General features: G+C 31.1%; 1 protein-coding gene across 1 annotated transcript in view; it reads right to left on the reverse strand.

The window, feature by feature from the left end:
• Positions 1 to 21,903, reverse strand: part of Git (ARF GTPase-activating protein GIT1) — a 79,423-nt gene that overhangs the window by 21,146 nt on the left and 36,374 nt on the right. Inside the window, exons 4-10 of the mRNA XM_075364233.1 lie at positions 18,049 to 18,223; positions 17,655 to 17,785; positions 15,763 to 15,952; positions 11,271 to 11,343; positions 5,323 to 5,505; positions 3,986 to 4,086; positions 1,643 to 1,879 (exon numbers count right to left, since the gene is read on the reverse strand). Of these exons, the coding sequence (XP_075220348.1) occupies positions 1,643 to 1,879; positions 3,986 to 4,086; positions 5,323 to 5,505; positions 11,271 to 11,343; positions 15,763 to 15,952; positions 17,655 to 17,785; positions 18,049 to 18,223 (1,090 nt within the window). The remainder of the gene's footprint in view (positions 1 to 1,642; positions 1,880 to 3,985; positions 4,087 to 5,322; positions 5,506 to 11,270; positions 11,344 to 15,762; positions 15,953 to 17,654; positions 17,786 to 18,048; positions 18,224 to 21,903) is intronic.

The following is a 21,903-nucleotide window of genomic DNA, read 5'->3' on the forward strand; positions in this document are numbered from 1 at the left end:
TTTGTTTCAATAAAAAATTGATTTTTAAACGTTTTTATTTACTTTTTATTGGCTGTATTTAATTATTTTTCTTAGAATTAAATTCTGTACAAGTTTTGTTACTAAATCTTCCCATTTATAGTAATTTAACAAAGCTATTGTTCTACAAACCTAAAAAAATATTTGTTTTAGACACCAAATTTTGTATTTTACGTTGAATATCTTAAAAACTATTGTAGTTATAGTTCTGAGACTTGTTTTATCCTATTTCCCTGCTCAAATTACATAAGAGACCGTGCAAAATCTTTCGCTAGCCATCCTCAAAAACAAAGTGTTTCCAGACCTATGTTTATATCAGTAGAACATTCAAAAAGTTTCTCCACTTCTTTGTGAGACACCCTATATATTACTGTTATACTGTTTAAACCAATAAGTTTTTCATAATGTAACATTTTATTTTAAGTCAGCCCAAATATTTTTCAGAAAACTGGGAAATTAATGCCTCTATTATTTCAAAGGTGCAAATAAAAAAAAAACATATTATTAATTCCTATCCTTTTTGGTATCTTACGAATGTGCATATAAAATTTCACAATTTTCTGGTGGCTGGTTAAAGTTTTTAATGGTTAGATTTACATTAAAATTTCACTAAACAAAAAAATATGAAATCTTATTTTCTATCAGGCTAATTCATTTAAGATGATTTTAAGCTTAACTTAAAAAATAAATTAGTTAATGGAAAAGACAATATGGGTCTTATTTTATGCCCTGCACAAGGCTATTTTTAAACTGGGTATAAAATAAAACTTATTACAATGACATGTATGATGTCATTAACCTCTGTAAATCCGCATGGGTCGCGAGTCTTCTCTCGTGAGTTACTAATTACGCGCGCGAAAAATTTTAATTTGTCACTACTCATTCATTTATAGTCGGAAAAAATAGAAAAAAATACAGGTTATAGAAAAAGATTCATAGATTTGAAAAAACTGAACCGTATGTCTGTGCAATTTTTTTACGAATGTTACAACTGAAAATCCGACAAGCTTAAAAAAATTCAGAAACAACACATGACTTTCTTCGTTTAACCCTTTCCAGAGTACCAATTTTTTTATCGGAAAAAATTTTTTATACACAGTTTTATAAAGCACATTTCGCAGATTCAAAATTTGGTCCAAATCGGGCCAAATTTGAGTAAGATAAATTGAAAACTAACGTGAAAAAAAATACCTTTGTTTACGTGCACGAAGTATTGTAATTTGTCACTACTCGAATGATGGAATTCAGCCCCACCATGCTGGAGTGATAGAAAGTGACAATTTATTCTCATTCTCCTATCTTTGTTCTATACATTGAGTAATGGTACAAACAAGCTTCTTGGACAAAAGGCTAAGTCTACACAAGAGTTGGCATAAATGTTGACAAAAAATCCCCCTCCCACTTGTAACTCGACCAACTCTGTTAGAAATAACACTAACCGAATGATCTGGATGTCGCTATGCTCAACTACAGCAACAAGCTAATACAGTAATTAAATCAAATAAAGTTATCACAATTTCTATATACACAGTCCTTGAAGAAAATTAATTCAAAATTCCTTTAACGTATACAGTCATTAGATATGTAATATACAAAAGAATATACAAGAAAAAAATAATTTTACCTTTGTTTGTAATCGTTCTATCTCAGCTGATAATTGAGAAATTTGAAACTGTGAAGCAGCAAGTTTGTTACGAAGATCATCTTCAACAACACTGCAAGTTTTCAGAGGAAGCTTTTGTGGACTGGGAGGAAGTGCAGTAACTGAATTTTCAGCTGTTGGAAGAGTGGATGGCTGTTGAGGAGATGAAGATTGTGTAATTGTTGATGGTAATTTACTACCAATAGCATTAGCTGCCACCTGAATTATAAAATATAAAAAAACAAAAACTAGTAACATTGATAAAAGTACTAAAACAATAACAAACTTTAACAGCAGATAAAAAAATAGTTGTAGTAATAATAGTTAGTAATTACTTCATTTTAAGTCATTGTATGTATATGTTTGTTCCACATTTCCTCCTAAATGACACGACCAATTTCAACCAAACTTGGACAATTATTACTTACTAATTGAGCAAAAATACTGTGAGGGTTGGACATCCCCACCACAACCACGGCAGGAGGATGAGGGTGAGAACCTAAAGACATTATATAAGTTAAAATTCTGGAGCATTTGGAAATATTCTAGAAAATTTTAGAACAGTATTATATTTTGTATTTCTAAACATTTTGGAGCATTCTAGTTCATTTTCAAATATTTTTTAACATTGTTGTCAACAGATTTTTACAAATGAGGTGTCATTTTGTTCAAAATAAAATCCTTAATAAATTTTGTAAAATTAAAAATTTGATCAAACAAATAATTACAAAGATATTGAAGATTAAAATGGCTGCCATTTTGAAATCTTTGAAGGTGACAGTTTTCAAATTTTTTATTTTGAAGAACAAGACACTAGCTTTAGATTTCCCAAATTTAATTAAAATAGGTTTACCCATTCTTGAAAAATAAATTTTTTGTTGAAAATCACAAAATGGCGTCCAGAAGGAAAACAAAGCAAAATAGGACTTGTCAATATGAATGTTTTTGCTCATTTTTGTGTCCTGAATCAGTTCCTGAAGTTCTGTTAATGTCACAGAACATCCTGTATAGAAAACTTATTTTTTGAATAAATAACAAAAAAGCAAATGACCATAAAAAGTATAGTACAAATCCTAGAATATGGTCGACTGATTACTTAAGGCATCTAAAAAAAAGAGGGCAAAAAGCTGTATAAAAATATAAAATATTCCCTTATAATTGCTATAACTCAATTGAATAATTAATAAAATTAAGTGATTAACTTAATAAAATTAAGTGATTTGTCATTAACAGAAAATATGTTAATACTTCCTGATAAAAAATCATAATTAAAACATTAAAGATAAAATTTTAATGATTCAAATCAAATATGATCTTGTCAAGTTTAGATTATTGGGTTAATAGCTAAGTTGGTTAATAGTTGGCTAGATGGAATGATTTTAAAATATGTTTTCTGAAAAGTTAAATGTTTGTAAAACAAAAATAATTCAGTTCAAAACAAATTTCTGCAAAACATCTAAGTCTGTTCCTGAGAAACAAAATTTTATAGGGTAAAAAGTAATTTTTTCCAATAAGTAATTAAAAAAAGAATAATAATTAAAAAATTTTTAATCACTGAGTCTACCAAATGATAAACCACTCTCAATCCTCCTCAGCCATAAGAACTTCTGAGTTTCTTTTTCACTTCTTTGTCTAACTTCTTTTTTTTTAATTTCAAACACTTTTTTTTCAGCTTTTATAAAAGTTCCAAGCTTTTCATAAAACCGATTAGTTTTTTGCAACACTTAATCCAGCATTTAGAAGTATTTCTTACATTAAAACAGGCCACAGCATCACAAACCTGTAATTTTAACAAACTTTGCATTGAGATAGAACAGTATTTGATGATTTTCTTTTGTAGAACTCTACCAGAAGACACTGTTCAAAACCATTTCTTATTCTGACTGCTTCCATCAAGATAAAAGTTTTTAAAAATTGGATTCTTCACATTTACTAGTGCAATAGGTATATGAAAATATTCATCATGTTTGTAGTTTTCACTGCTGTCCTTGACTTTTTTTTTAATTTACACCAACAGTTCGTACCAGAAGAGCATAACACATGGATTCATGTGTTATGCTCTTCACAGCAGAAATTTACAAAAAATTCATAAACATTTTCTAGATTAGAATTTTATAAAATTTAGCATAAAATTAATGATAAAACTCTTGTGATAACACCAATACATCAAAATTCAAAAGTTTATTATTATTTACTAAATACCAATTTAAACTCTTCTAAAGAGTTATTCCTCTAAACATTTAAATTACTTTACTAATTAATTTAAATTAACTGAAACTGCACAGGACTTTAATAAACTTTTTAAATTAATTTAGTTTTTCTTACCAGGGCAGCTATTTGTTCTGCAGTAGCATAATCTTCATCAGATGCTACACTATCATAAAGAGGTTCATCATCTAAAGATTTACTATTAGACTTCATTACATCTAAAACACAAAAGAATATTACTAAATCATATAAACTAATAAATACATAATATCATTATCATTATCACTGATAAACTACCCCGGCAGAACGTTAAATAGTAAAAAATTTTTTAAATAAACAAACTGATTAATCATAATTGTTAAGATCAATCTGACTAATAAAATCAAAATCTGCCAATTATACTAATCACAACATAATGCCATTTCAAATAAAATATTTATTTTTACTCTAATTATAAATACTATAAAAAATAAAAGGGAATATAAAGCTAGTTAGACATCTGAATAACAAAATTACGGTACTTACATATTAACGCCACCGCAGCTACAGCTGCTGTTTAGGTTATGTTGACTTTGTGTACTGACAGATCGTACGTATATCAAAATAACCTAACTAAATCTAACCTACACTCGCTTCGCTTGTTAACCTCTTACGTATTAACGCCACCACAACTACAGCTTTATTTAAAAACAAAGTAGTCAATCGAATTTCAGTGGATTAACATTAATTGGATTTCGGTGCTATAACATTAAGGTTATATTATTTAAGTTGTATATATTATGCATATTTAATGTTAATTATAAGAGGTTAGCGAGCGAAGCGAGCGTAGGTTATATTTAGTTATGTTTTTTTGATATACGTACGATTTGTCAGTACACGAAGTCAACATAACCTAAACAGCAGCTGTAGCTGCGGTGGCGTTAATACGTAAGTACCCTAACACTGTGGGTGATTTTTTTTTTATTATTTATTTTGTTATTGTGATATATCTATATGAGAGGACGGTTTAGTTTTATTACATTTTAAATTTCTCTACATAATTTTAAATATGTCATATTCATCTCAGTACCCTCCTCTTCTTACAAACTTATAAAAGTATCATTATTACTTGTAGCTCATAGATGTTCTGTTGAGCATAACATATTAATTAATAATAATTAAAATAAGATCACTAAATACCACTGTATTTGGCATGAATACTAGCATATGCTCTTTAAATAACAAGTAATAAAATTTTTGTTTTCAATCATTCTAGACCAGGAATGATTACAGTTTTCTTTACACAAAAATTTAGTAGTATAATTTTTTATACAAGTTTTTGACAATTTTATCTTAATCAACTTAGATCAATTAGCTACAGTCTTTAAAAACAGGAATGTGTTTTAAGAACAAATACAATTCATGCAATTAGTATAACATAAATAAAACTAAACAGTTAAGCTCAAAAAATTTACCTATAGAAGGAGATTGTCTTCTCTTACAGTCATGAAGTATATCGATCACTAGGGAAGCAAATTCACGAGGACTAAACCGTGCAAGTTTCTGTCGACCCTGATTACGCATAGCTGACAATTCTGGGTTAACTGGAAGGAATGGCACTGGACAGTGTTCTAATGATGCTGGACTAGATTGCCAAACTGTAAAAAATAATGATATATAAATAAAATAATGTTAAACAGAAGAAAATAAGAACCAGAACTAATTATAGGTATTAAATATGATAGCACACATAAAAACTAATGAATCTGCAACACTTATAACTCAAGCAGTAGGATCCCAGAAATGTGGAAATGTAAAAGAATGAAATTGTTACAACCAATAACACATTTAATCATCTTATTCCTATAAATCACCAGTTAGACTACAACAGATGCAGTTACACTAGATGTTGGCTGCAGTAACTTCTTTGGATGCAATTACTTGTAAGATTTATATAAAAAATGTTTACTTTTATTTTACTTCTATTTTATATTGTTTGGTTTTACATCTATTAAGCTTACATTTTTGGAATTTATAACTGTAAATAATTATATTTTCACTTGTAATTTGTTTATATTTTGTGGAATAAAGATTATTATTATTTATTAATGGCTAATTACTGTAAAGTCAAGGCCAAATAAAATTTATATAAACATTAATAAGCATTACTATCAATTACCAAATTCCAGTAACAAAGGGAATTAAAGGTATAGTGCCCTATGAAACCCTGATTATCCTGTTTCCATTTAATTTAAAACAAATAATTTCAAAGTTAAAAGCAATTTAAATGCTTTAAAAAATAAAAATAAAATGCGGCAAAGTCACATCATTTTCTTGAATAAACTTAATTATTTCAATAATTCAAATGATCTGAAGAAGGATTATCAACATCTGAAGTAGCACTACATTATATAAAAGGTGGAAAGGAAGTCCCTTCAAGTTAGTTATGAAATTATTAGGATAGGTGCAGCTTTTACCTTATATGAATCTTTTTGTCTGCGTGGATTTCAGCATGTTCAAAGCACAGCTGTATGCACCTCCACGTCCAGCTGTTCTTCTGCAACAGCATATCAGGGCTGATCAATTAAAATGCTGAGCGAACAGCATCTGGAGCTGCTCTTTGTTGACGTATCTGTGTTGTTGGATCTTTCTTTTACAAAACTCCAGAGTGCATTGTCAGATGTGGTAGGTCAGGCTTCTTCCTGGCCAGGGCAATGGAACCGGTAACTATTCTGATCCATGTCCAATACAGTGATTCAGAAAAATTTCATTGAGACATTATCAGTGGACATTCAAAGCAAAATGTGGTAGAGCATTGTTTTGCTGAAATGTTATGATGTCATGTATCCCTTTTGCTGTTAATTCTGGAAGCAACCACTTGTTGATCACTCTCAGATAACTATATTGATTAACTGCACAATCAAAAAAATAAGGACAAAAGAGATATTTAGCTGTCATCTCAGCCCAAATCATAATGTGAGGTGGATGGTGCTCGATTTCCTCAAAAAATGAGGATTGTCTTTCATTCAGAAAAAACATTTTGGTTACAAGAGCTTTGATAAATTGCACACTTGTTTGAGAACATGACATTCTTTTTATAGTTTGTTCTAAGAGAGTTCAAGCAATAACTGACATTCATAAACACGTCAATCAAATTCATTGTCCCTCAACTCATTAACTGAGGCGGGACAAAACATTTAATTTTCAAGTTCTTCGGCATATGTTCTCCCGTTGTCAATCTTGGAATGCCTAACTCTGCAGAGCATTTGCACATTAATTTCATCAGTGATCACTGAATCGATGCCTTTGCAGCAGCTCGTCTCATCTGAATGCTCAACCTCCCACTGTGTGGCATATCAAAAACACTTCCTATTGCAAGTCTTCTCCCATTTCAGTAACGTGCCATGATGATGATGCTTTCCCAAAATGCACAAAGAAGTCATTTGTAATGTTCTCCAATATTATACCAGTGTATGGACCTTCGTGGACCCAAACATAAGCTAACAAATTCTCTTCAACAGTAAATCCACTGCTCCACACTTGCCTACGATAAAGTCATTCCACCACAAATGAACACAATGGACGATCGCCATTATGAATTATCCTCCCCACCTTTTCCAGCAGCAGTGAGAATTGGCAGCAGTAGAGCCTGATTAGGCTGGATTTATTACACTGTAAAGGGACTTCCCACCAAAGTGGTAAAACATCAATGGAAAGATAGAAAAGGTACTCAAGCTATTTTTTATAAAAATACTTACTTAGTAATGTTATGTGTAAAATATAATATCAATTAAAAAGCAAGATACAAAAAATTAAACTGCAAATAATTTTGTTACATATCTGTTACAATCTACTAATTTTTAGTATACTAGATTGATTAGTTTTGATTCACTATTTTTTTTTTCTAATTGGTTTACTTTTTCTTAAAGGCAGCAGAATAACAGCAATAATGTTACAGTCATTTGTCATTAATAAATGATAAGAACATGCAATGAAATATCACTCAGCTTCAAGTCTAAAAGATATTAAATGTAATATTCAAACTTCAATCCCTTCTATTTCCACATTCTTATTCCCTGAACATTCTAAATGTTACAGAACCATCAGTTTATAAGAAATGTAACTTACTCTCTCAATAAAGACACTTTAAACAAACTTCTTTTTTTTAATTCTACAAATGATACATCATTCTGTTGAGTATACCCTAGATCACTTATTTACACAACTACCAGCATACAATATTACAGCAAACTAAATATAAGCTGTAGACTCACCCATAATGATCATATCAATAGTAGTACTAACCAAAACTACCAGATTTATTATCATCAAACAAAAAGGTTCTAAACATAAAAATAATTAATAAAATAATTTTTTTATACACGGGCACAATTTAATTAGATAAGATTTTAAAACTTATGTTATAATATTTTCAATCATTTTGATGTCAATTTTTGGTGACTGAACAAAGAAAAACATTGTAAAAATCAAAGAATAATTTCTTTTTAAATTTAAGAATACTGAAATGATTCAAAGTTATCTATAGCTAAAATTCATCATCTGAAACAAAAACAAAATGAATATAGTATATATTTATATATCAAATTTTATAACCTCATTTACAGTAATAGAAACAGAACTGAATGTAAACTATGAACATAATTTTATCAATTATTCTTATATAACATATAAGATCATCATCTGGGCACTAGTCAATTAATACATCAAATTTTTCCTCTTATTTTTTGAGCATAACCTTTACTTCTTTTTGGCGATGTTTTGTTAGTCTTTTTTTTTTCAAAATATTTTAGTTCATGTGTTTGGCAAATAGTCAAAGCTAAAGAAATTTTAGAATTTAAAATCTTATCACTTTCCCTTCTTACAGTACGGAAAATCCAGTGATTTTATAATGGTAAAGCAGAATTTGTAAAATATTAATTATTTTAAATACAATAATTAGCAACAATTACAATTTAGCAAATAATTATTTGCTACTTGGATGAGATTTTTTATAAGGTAGAAAAACTATTGACAAGTATCAGCAGAAACCCATGCAAAGGCAGCTTTTACACCATTTTAGGCTTTTATATTCAATGTTATAATACATCAGTATACAGGTGACTCCAAATTACATGGCATTCTCTCAGGAGATGATTCTGTAGCCAAAAATAAGAAAAAATTCATAGAAACATAGCTCAGAAAACAGTTTGTTAGTGAGTTTTGGCTTGCGAAACATTTAGCCCTGCTTTCTGCTCCCTCTGTAAAATTAAACTGTACTAAGATTCTTGGGGTACAAATTGAAGGACAAATTTCATGCCTCCTTATGGTTTTATATCTAAGAAACTGAATAAAAGTGGTCCCAGACCTCTACCTCACTTAGGTTTTAGGAAAATGGGGTAAAACATGAAAATCTTTGTTGGAAAATACACTTTATTTACGTTTTGAAAAAATAACTTTGTTAATTTACCAATAAAAACAAAAATTTCTAGTTAACCTCGTAGAGAATTTAATTCTGAGAAAATTTATATAAATAACATCTATTACATAAATTTGAGAAGTTTAACTTTAATTAGAAACAAAACACAAAAAACTGGATTGAAAAAATGATACAATTTTAAACAGAACAATTTTCATCGATGTTTGAACAACACATGTAAACAAACAGATTGGAGTATTACCTAACTATTACCAGATGGAGAATCCTGCTCAACAAGAGACTAAACAGGAATAATCTTCAAGTAATAACTAGAGTATCTCAATTAAATAATAAAAAAAAGGTTTTTTTTCATATTTTTTATTTCACAGGCTGTTATTCCGGTGACTGTGACCTTCACTATATATGAAATAGATAGGTGAATATATCTGATTTATATGTTCTGTTTAGCTATAGATACGATTTTATTGCTTTGATTTATTTCTGTGTATTGTATGATCCGATATGTACTTGATGTTAACTTGTTCAGTTATTTTGTATTTATGATTATATTGTATGCTGGTGAGAGTTTGGCGACTGTGATAGTTATGAATTAAATATGTATTAAAGTATGTCCTGAGTTTGTACATATCCTTTGATGTAAGTTTATGTACTTGTGATTCACCTATGCATTCTGAGTATGAATGATGGTGCAACTCTGATGTTGATGAAGGTTTAGATGTCTTCAGTGTGACAATGTGATCTGTCTTAAGTATATGTTTTGGTGCACATCCTTTCAACCTAATATTGTTAGACGTAGTGTAGTGTATTGTATTATTATCATTTTGTGAGAATTTTTACATTTGTGTATGTATGTTGTATGAATGAGTGTATGGGCGTATAACCCCCCCCCCCTTCGAAATGAAATGCTTGCTTAAGCTGTCCCAGGAAGGGTGGGAAGCCAGAGGTGAGAAAGGAGTTTTAGTCAATAGGGTGTAGGCACACATAGGCTTCTAATAACATCTAACCAAACCCATACGAGTCTAACACTCCCCCACTTGTATGGGGGGTACATAACTGGTATTTCTCAGACTCATCGTTAACAAAAAAAAAAGAAAGAACTTACTTAAAATTTTATAATAAAAGATTTTAGCATAAAAAACAAACTGTTATAATTTCTGCTTAGGAATTCCATCAAATGAATGCTATTGTTATTTACAATGTCCATGAAGTAAGAACATTCAATGTTTTTATTACATCCTGTGCACACAACAATGAGTGTCTACGCTGATCTACTACCTTACATTTTAAAGTCTATTTTTTTTTTTTTTTTAATAATATGCAGAATCTGAAGAAGACCGTGGGTCGAAGCAGTATAAAGGTGTTTAATAACAAGTAAGCATGCTCAGATTGATTAGCAATTCAGCTGATCTATAAGATGAAATTATCTATTTGAATTGTTTTAACTCAACATGATGTTTTTTTAATGATAATCCATTGCCATAAAAGTTACAATAGAAAATTTAATTCAGTTAATCTTTTCAATTTTTACGAATCAGGTTAATATAATAAATATCAGCCAGAATAAAATACTTTTTTTATAATTGCATAAAGAAAGGATCACTTTAGGTTTAAATCTTTCTTTCCTTAACAGATATAATTCAATGATAATACATAAAAATATACTAAAGTTTTTCTAATAATACAGAACAATGATGGTTTGTACTGATTAGAACAATATTTAAGTTGTATCAACTACCAAGGTCATTATTCATAATTTTGGGACTGAATTCATAAATCTTCCAGGCACCACTCAAGAATCAAAACTGGGATATTCTGTAAAGAAGTCAAGCACTTGTGCTACCAAAGCAATCAAAAAGTTTCTTTAATAATTACGAGTGCAATTTATAATTTATTCAGTAATAAGTTATTAGTATATATATGCAATTACACCCAGCACAAAAATGCAAAATGCAGTTAAAACATAAATTTAAAAAAGTACAAACTTACTAGCTTCAGTCTCTCTTCTATCAACTTCATCATAAACATCCATAGCCAAATCTTCAAATAAAGGATTAGGCAACTGTAATACACAAAAGAAAATATTACTAACCAATAAATGCAATTGTAAAACATTAAAAAAAAGTCAGTTTAATATTTATAAAAAACAAAACTAAAGTTGATAAATTTTTAATTATAACAGACAATAGATAAATAATTAAGTTTATTTTAAAGGTATATATATTTGTTTATTTCCTTATCAAAAATTATACAGTAAACTAGTCACAAAGTTATCTTTACAAAATTAGTTTAGAATTTTTATTTAATTGTTTTAATATTATTCCCTTATGAGTCTGTTATACACAATAGAAAGTAATTGAAGGATTTTCAAAAGGACGTCTAAGAAAATCAAACTGATAATTATTTATTAAACGGAAATAAAGAGAATGAAGTGCACAGAGTATTAAGTAAGGAACATTGCAGTTTTATGATGAAGAATAGTGGACAAGGCAATAAGAAAGGAAGTGGGAATATGTAAAATATTGATTAAGGCATTTTCAGACATCTAATAACTTCATAATTTTATGAAAAGAAAACCTATTTGGGAAAACCTGGCAAAACCATGGGTGGAAGAAGTACATATAAAATGAATCCAAGAAACAGACACAACCTGCATCATGAGCAAGAACAAGGTCAGGAGCAGTTAATGATTTGAGATGAATATTTAAGTCAAAATATTAAAAATATATTATTCCTGATCCTATTCAATACATAGCAGAGAGCATTATAATGAAACAAGATAAAAAGGTAATAAATGGAAAAATTAACATAACAATATTTATAATGATATCATGATTTACCCACAGGTACAATGATAGTTGAACTCAATTCAGAACAGATGCATAGTTGTAAATCTCCCAAAATAATTTGGTTACTTAAAGGTGAATTTTGCTCATTTTCAGTTCAATTTATCAAAGTGTTTGTTTTAAGTTGAAGTTTCTTTTGTGGTGATTGGAGGTGTTGTGGACTTAGGAAACAAAGGTGTTACTCAAAAAATAGGTAAAAAATTAGTAATTAAAAAATTGTTTAATCCTACTCATAAGTAGTGTTTAGATTACTAAACTAGTTACAACCAGATAGTAAACAAGGAAAACAATGTCTATATTTTAATACATATCTGATAAAATCAACTGAACTATTTATATTCAATAACATTATAAATTTGTTGGCGGTTGTGTTAACACTCAACCTTGATTTTTTGAATTCTCAACATGGCATAGATAAGAATTATTTATTATAGTTGCTGAAAAAATTGAAGAATGGTATAAGAACTGATAAAAAAATTAATTAAAATAGAACTGACAAAGAATTATTTTAAAAACTCAGTAGAAAAATTCAGGATCTTGAAAGTTGTAATGAAAAGCTCAAAAATCAAACAAAAATTCTGAGAAGACAAAATAATTTAATATTTTATAGTAAGAAGGAATGTTGAGGAGATGATTTTAAGACCTTGAATGGTAAAATTATTAATCTGTCCAAAAAGGTACTGAATGCTGAAATAGAAGAAACTGATATAAACTACTTCAGGAGATCAGGAAAGATATCTGGTAAAATTCAACCAATTATTACAGTACAGTTTTCTATTATAAAGGACAGAATGATTCTACAGAATGCATTTAAATTAAAAGGTAGCAACATTTTCATTTTACAGGATTACAAGAAGAAAATAAGTCAGAGGCTTAACCATTTACAGAAAAATAGGAAAATTAGTAAAATAAAAGAACAGGTATTGGTTATAGATAATAAATATTATGGATACCATTCAGTTATAAACGTGCGTGACACCACTGAATCAAAAAATCAGATCTGATGATAATAACTCATGAGTTTGGAGAACATTGTAGTGAAAGGGAAAAAAATCGGATAATACAGAATGAGCAGAGATTGATAGTCAACTGAGTAAAAGAAGATAAGTTGGTAGAAGAATGACTGGAGTAGAACAGACAACTGAAAAAGCACCACTTGGTTATCAAAAGTGAAATGCTGGTGGACAGAGGAGACATACTGAAGAAGGAATTTCACTCATTGGAATACTACTGAAAGTTGTAAGGAATTCTATGCATCTGAGAAAAAGATTAACAACAGAAGGAATAAAGGAAAAAGTAAATTCTATTAGGTTAGAAAAGGGAAAAGTATCATCAAACTATTAAACAATTTTACACTGAAGAAAAGTGTACCTAGTAAATAGTGTAAACTATACATTACAATAGTAATGCAAGGAGGAGAGACATTGGCCATAATGAAAAAAAAAAACACTGAAACAAAATTCAGAATAGGAAGAATAAATTCCTATTAAACATAACAAAGAAAAGAAATGGAAGTGGAAATCGGGAGAATGGTTAGAAATGAACAGTAAAACAGAATAAAATATAAAGTGTAGTATGGTGGTTCAATCACAAAAAGAGGTTAGAGGAGAAGAAACTTTCAAAGTAAATGGATGTGCAGAAGATAGTGAGACACCCAAGAAGAGGGTTATGAGAAAGCTGAAGGATTTTACCACTAAAGTGGTGGCACATCTGATATTGTCAGTGGTACTGTCAATAGAGACAACATCTGAGAGGAATTTGAGCTTTGAAAGAAGAGAAATAAGTGGAAAAACTAACTTAACACCCAGACTGTAAAGCATAATAAGAATTATATATATATATATATATATATATATATATATATATATAAAAATGATAATTTTGTGAACATGATGAGGCTGATACCTTGTTTTTCCATGCAAGGCAATAACACTGGTTCTGCTGTTGGAAACTGATGTTGTGTTGGAAAGTATCTTATCATTTGTTATAACAAATGATATAGTCACTTTTATTGCATGTGTATGATTTGGGTGTGTCAATCATTGTTTTACACCAGTGGCTATAAAAATCATTATAATAAAACAAAATTTTGTGAATAATTTATTCCAATATTATATGAATTTATTTTTGGATTGAGTTAAATTGCTATAGTAAACCAATCTATAACAACCTAATCAGTTCCTGGAGAGTGATTGTAAACTGGGTCATTCAAAATTCAAGTAATAGCATTACACACTTTACTGATAATCAATAATTTTTTTTAAATGAAATAAAATGGCAATACTTTAATTGAAAAATCAGATCTACACCGTGTAAAAAAAATGATTACATGGTCTTTCATGATGTTAAAAATCAGGCATTTATTTTTCTTCTTTAGTTATACACATCCGTGATAGCATACATTTCCAACAAAGGCCTGCTTACTTGACAATGAGTATCAAATTAGCTGAGCACCTCTATTACTGTCCTATTATTGACCTTCCTCTATTACTGTCAGTAACATGTTTTGACTATTTTAAACAGTTGAAACAATTGCACTTTAGCTTCATGTAGTATTAATATATAGTCTAATTTATCTTTTAAACTAATCAAACAACCATTGACAAAATGGAAAGCTTTTTCAGTTTCACATTTCAGTTACTTTAATGTTTGAAATATTTCAAAATGATCACCCTTTGCAGAAATAGTTGCTTTGGTAATATTCAAAAGAATCATTCAAACTGAATTGATCTATTTATTAATCTATTCTGAATGGATCTATTATTTATTCTATTCTTCAAACAATTTTTTATATACTCAGTATCCAACTTCCACAAGTTTTTATATGGCATCATTAGTAAAGAACTTCTTACTTCCTTTAAATATGACTTTTTACCAATTACTTGCAGTTGAGTGTGATAATTAATATTTTTTTGCCTATTTAAGTAATATTATTCTCTTAGTTTCAAAATGTTATGTTCTTATAATCTTCCTTTAAAACCTTTTTAGTATCCTTTTTCTGCCATTATGCAGCAAAAACCTAATCACCTACAAAGAAATATCAATTATCCTAATTATGGAAGTTAATTTTTTAATGTAAGAGAGTAATTATGAAACAATGTAAAGATTTTAAAAAATAACTGCACACTAATTAGCATAATCCAATAACAAGGTATCAAAAATCTTTGAATAAAATTTTTAAGTAAATAATAAGAGAAAAAGTCATTAGGTAGATTAAATATCATAAGAAAAGATATTATTTTAGACTTTTTAATCCCCAATGAACAAATAGTAGTGTTAAAAAAATACTGCATTTGGAAATGTAATACAGTAAAAGTGAAATGGTTTAAAGCACTGTAATACTGCAAGAGTATTTAATCAGAAGAAAGATGTGAAATTTGGGTTAAATGAGGTAATAAGGGTGTGATATAATATTGCAAGAACACTAATAGATATCAATATATATCATTTGTCTTTGAGCAACCTGTCAACCATTTACTTTTGTAATTTAAGTAGGCAAGCAGGCATAAATCAAAGGGTTTATATCATTAATTCAATAATAATAATAGAAATTATTTGCACTACAATAATATTAAAGTATAGATCCTCACTGAGTTTTTATCTATCTACTTACAGGAAGAAAGGTATCTATTTACCTGTTGCAATTTCATTTTAGCATCTTTGGTGAAATGTGGAACTTCAATACAGTCTGATAAATCAGGAACAAGAAAATGTTGATTGTTATTATGATCAGGTCTTCGTCGGCAAAGAAAATATGTGAATCTATCAGGAACCTCATAAAGACACTCTGTAAGTCGTTGACTCATCTCTCTGTGACCACTTATTCTAAAAATAAAAAAAGTAAAACAAAGGATATAAATATAGAATACATGGTAATAAATAACTTTTCTTGGCATTAACTTAGTTAAGTCAAATAAGAATTAAAATCCATCTTTTAATCCTAACATCCACAAAAAAAATGTTTTTACTTTTAACATGAAAAAGCTGTTAAATTTTAGACATCTGTTATAAAACACTGTACTACTTTGTCTTCAGAACCAAATGAAAACAACAATCATAATATAAATTACATTAACGATTTTTCTAGTCAATAATTATAAGACCCATATTCCTCTGTACCAATATATTGTATTTTTTTATAATCAAAAACCAACTTGAACAACCCAAGTACAGAATCACAAAGTAAATTAAATGACACTTACCTTATTTTTTTTTTCTTTTCTTTATTCCAATAGCACTTTCGCGGGATCCCGCATCATCAGTTGTATATAAATTATATAAAATTACATATCAAACATAACAATTTTTTTAGAATAAAAGTTAAAAGTATTAAAATTACTCTCATATATACAAAACATGAATTCAATAAATAAAATAATTACATATATTTAAATATGACGTTAATTAAGAATTAAAAATTAAAATTAAATTTAAAAATAAAATAATTAGAAAATTTATACCACATAACCTGGCCAGCCAATGTTACATTACTGAGTGAATTTGAAATTATTTATATACATTCTGATTATATCAATTTTTATCTAAAAACGTGCTGCCATCTGTTGCTGCTTTTATGAGTGTCTCTTCATATTCTGTCTGAAAGTTGATCAAGTTGGAAATTCTTTTGTACTTATATATATATAAAATCTCTCCAAAATGTCCAAACTTTTACTATTATTATTTAAATTAAATTTCTTGATTTCTGATATTTCCAAATTTATCTGAATATCAGATACAGAATGAATATAAGATTCTGCAGATGAAAAACAAATATATCTCAAAAGTTCACACTTGCAAAAAATTACAAAAAAAAAAAAAAATTAATTACAAAATCTGAAACAAACTTATGTTTTCTGAAACACCTTATATTTACAAGAACCAATGAAAATCATTACTAAAGTCTTTCAAACAATGTTAACCTTCTAGCCTAAAATATTAAATACCAGTGAGGGAGATGATACTGTCCTACAGATACAGCTAACATTACATAAACCTTTGGTGCTTTTACACAATAAATGCATCGTTCTGAAGATTACTAGAATATTATTCATTTCCACTCCTAATAATTATGAATAAAAGGTTTTTATAAACAGTCTAATATATTAATACCTAGTAAAATACCAATTATCAAATTAACAGAATAACCAATACTGGCATTCCTTGTCGTAATTGTCTCTTAAAATAACATTTCCTTTATCCAACACACAGTACTTTTAAAATACCAAAATCTGCATGCAGAAAGATGACTGCATCATTGAACATAATTTGTAAGATTCAGTAAATAACACATCACAATTTAATTAAGATTTTATTTATAGCATCACAATGAAAAAGCAAATAAATAAATTCAGAAAGTAGTGCATGCATTCTAAGGTTTAAAAAGTTTTCTTACAATAACATAACTGCTTCCCAGTTACTAAAACCAAGCAGCAGCATGCTAAAATTAACAGCTGCTAGCAAACAAGTTAAAAACATTTCAATAATAATTAGATATAACATTAAGAGAATAATGTAATAAATCAACAACCTAGCACATGAAGCAGGTGTATTTCCTTGTTTATCCAAAGCCCCTGGATCAGCACCGTACACAATTAATAATTCCACCTGAGACATTTGACCAGCTCTTGCTGCTACGTGTAATGGCATATTACCTTTCTCCTAAGTAAAAAAATAAAATAAAAAAATAACATTGTTCATCAATAACAGAAAAGAGACATGGTATGCTACATAATAGAAGTAAAGCATATAATGTGTGGTAGCTATATAATAAAAAATATAACATAGCTTTAACAAACAAACTGTTAATTAGCAGCAAAGAAAATAATACTATATCCAAATATATCTAAATGTTCATATCAAATAAAATGCATGCAAAACTGTAAGTGATAACATTTATAATGTAAATATTAATAAAAGATTACCTGGTGGAAATAATTAGGATCAGCACCCTGAGCCAGTAACCTAAGACTTGTTTCTAAATTACTGGTTCTAACACTGGAGTGTAACTGTTGATTTAAATCTTCTTCACCATCACTACTTCTTAAAATGAAAAATAATGATTGATGTTTTGCTCTAATAAAATCTGCCTTAGTAGGACTGTAAAAAAAAAAATATACATTTTGTGATATCAATGATGTAAACCTTAAAAATAAACTAATATATACTAATTTTTTCCAATTTCAATGAAATCATTAAAACATCCATGAAGGTTCACACAGCAACAAACAATCTACTGGATTCTGTGATCGTATAAGTTGATGAGAACATCCTGTTCCCGTACAGGAAGACACCCTCCATCTGACGGTGACGGTTATGGTCACCACACCATCCCCTCCATACCTAGCCCTTACGGGCTTTACTGGAGACCATCTTCAATACCTAAGTTATGACATCTTCCAGTCTTAACCTCAGCCAGGATGACAGCAATGTGAATGCCACAAGCAACATTCACATCGGTGTACTACTAACTAAGAACACTAATCAACAAAACATCAAAACACATCTCAAGTCTGTTTTTAACTTGTCGGCACTTGAGATGAAAAACTATCAAGTGAAGGAACTTAAACTAACTACTTGGTATATTTTAATTGAGTTCGACACACAACAGACAAAAAATAACAATAAATAACATAACACTAATGAAACAAGAACATAAAACAAATAACAATAAAATAAATCAAAACAGTAAGATAACTAACACAAAAATAACAATAACTTGCAACCAACAAACCAAACGTAACAGAAAAAAAAAACAGGAAAAAACCAGGTGAACCCCTAAATCCCTTCGGCAATTCTCTTCTTTGCCAAGTAAATGATAAAATTTTCTATCATCCATTCGGCCCGACTCATCCAATTAACATGGAGATCAAGTGCCGACTAATTAATATCCAGCCCACAAATGGTCTCCAAGCACATTAATTCATACTTTGAACACTGATAAAAGACATAGTATGCTTCATACAATTGTCTGCACTGTGAACACATGCCTGAGTCTGCCTGGCCGAACTTCTGAAGTCTGTTCCAAAAAGCACCATGGCCAGAAAGAAACTGTGTCGCATACTTATTAGGGTGTACGCGAGAGGTATCCCACAAACCAACAACATTTGGAGTAAGATCATACATATAACACCCATCCTCTGTCTCATCCCATCTGGCCTGTCATAAGGCATTACCATGTTGTTCTATCTCCTGAATTTTTTCTGAAGTCAACTCAACTGACTTCTTGGCAACATAACAGTACTGCCTCTCGTATGCAATCAGATCTAGCAGTTTCACACCTGCAATCACCAATCGTGAGATCGTAAGGTAGCCACCCGTTATGGTGTTGAGCCCTTAATAATACTCTGATAGGTTTTAAATTTTAGAATACCCGCCCATATGAGCCCCACATATGGCATAATCGCCTCGCAAGTGCTCTTATACAGAATGGTTATGGTTTTGAAATTTAAACCCCAATCAGGATTGACCACACGTCAAATAACAAAGAAGAAGGCACTACAGGTCTTCTTCATGACGATTCCACTTCTCCTTCCAGTCATCTATTCCTCATCTCGCGTTTGGGAACACCATTATAGATATACTTGAAGCTCAATCGGTGGTACTGAGGCAACCATGCATATTGCCTCATATGATAGTGCAGTAAGAAGATACCACACCCGGCAATGATCTTCTGTGGACCCTCTGCATTCTATTTAAATTTCTCTTTATAGCGATCGATGCACCCCATGTAGGTGCCGCGTATAATATCGAAGAGGTAACCACTGACATAACCCACCTTCGCTTCAACATTTTGGGTGCTCTTTGTTTTGACATAAGGATATTAAATTTCTTAATTTTATCTTCGGCCTTCGTACAACTCTGCAAGATATGTTCCGCATATCTACAGCCCTTATTCAACATGACCCTCAAATACTTTACGTCCGGCCTTTACTGAATCGGCTGATCAACAACCGTCAACCCAATAGGAGCGAACACTCGCAGAGTATAAGCTTTTGTCTGTCGCAAGCTTTAATCCACATTCCTTAACCAATCATTGACCATCGCTAATGAAGCATTTTCCCTCTCTGCAACCTCTTCTTCAGTCTTGCCTTAGATTAAGAAAGCAAGGTCATCAGCATAGGCTATGAACCTTCTGGAAGCCTCAAACAGAGAACACCATCATAAGCTAGCACCCAAAGCAAGGGCCCCACCACAGAGCCCTGAAGGACTCCACCAAACAACTGAAATTCGATCCTGCCATCCTGTGCCTCAATAGTTTTCCATCTATCTGATAAATATTCTGACTTCAAGACAGAGACCTTGAATTATGCCCAGGTTTGATGCCACGCTGATATGGATCTATCTGCGTCTTTTGTTTCACAGCCAGGTCAATGAAATTACACTGTCCACAGTTGAAGAGTCAACATTATTCAGCCACATGACTCGTTCACTTGTTGTTGCCGGCCAACGTCTCGGTATGATATCCACTAATTCATCATCAGTCAATTCGTGTGCTGATTCGATTCGTGTACCACCAATTTCTCTCGTCTCAGGTTTCGGTCTGCAACGCTTGCGTGACTGCAACCAACGGGGCAGTCACGCATCTCTGTCAATGCTTTCAGTCCCTTGAATATTTTTGCCGATTCCTTCTCGTGCTGCGGAATGTAACTAGCTAGTCTGCTGCCCAAATGCTGCTTTAGGGTAAGCATTGCCAATCCCACCTGGTAGGTGAGATCCTTCAGACTCCTCTCGACCATCTCTTCTTCTTCTGAGGACACCTCTTGCGTTTCTTGCTCTTTACATCTCACATCTTCCTTCCAGACTCTTCCGACAGTGTCTTTTTTTCTTTTTTTTTGTAAGAGGTGGAAGAATCCCATTTATGGGCGCTGTTGGGCTTACTAACAGGTTCCGCAAGATGTTATTAAATGCGTATGTGTTCCTGTGCACTACCAACTAAACCTCCACCCCTGGCTACCCACTGAGATACCGCACTGAGATCCAGTGTCTCCACAAATTCTTTCGGGTCCATACCCCTCGTACTCCAGCTACAGGGAATCGGCCTCCCAGCCTCCGGAGAACCTCCATCTGTAACACTCATGAGGATGGCCTGGTGATCACTCACTAGATAATCTTCATTCACCCGCCAGTCCCAATTCTGCGCCGCCAAAGCCGGCGTGGCAAAAGTAAGATCAATAATGGACCCAGTGGTCCCCCTCCTGAACATCATTGCGCCTCCAAAGTTGAGGTATTCTAGATCCAGTAATGCGACAGCCTCAGTCAGCAGTCTGCCCCGGGTGATCTCCAGGTCACCGCGACCAGGCATTAAAAACCCCGCCAATCATGCCGGCCGGTGAGCGTCGAGGTCTCTAGTAAGCGAGACTTCCCTGTATCATTCCACAGACTTGTTAGGCGAAATATAACAGCTGTAACAATAAATGCCTCCAATCCTCACTGAAGAAACCACGCTCTCAGAACGTCCCGTACAGGTAGGTGCGCAATCACCGCACTGCCAGTGCGGTGCCCCTCCGTATTGCACGTAAGAAACTTCGGTGTTTTGCTACATTCTACAGCGTAATGTCTGTCGCACCCGCAATTGTAACAAACAGCCTTTCTGTCTTCACCCCTGCAGTTCCTTGCCAGATATCCTGTTTCTAAACATCGGTAGTACTGCAGAGGGAGATCAACATCTACTCTACAGCTCACAATCCCGATTTTCACCCTTCCCTTTTGTACAATGAGTGTAACAATCGGTGCCAGGAGGCGACATATTGCCACTCCGGTTTCTCCAAAACCCGGTC

This window comes from Lycorma delicatula, chromosome 4 (assembly GCF_047948215.1).
Source record: "Lycorma delicatula isolate Av1 chromosome 4, ASM4794821v1, whole genome shotgun sequence".
In the NCBI taxonomy this organism is placed as follows: domain Eukaryota; kingdom Metazoa; phylum Arthropoda; class Insecta; order Hemiptera; family Fulgoridae; genus Lycorma; species Lycorma delicatula.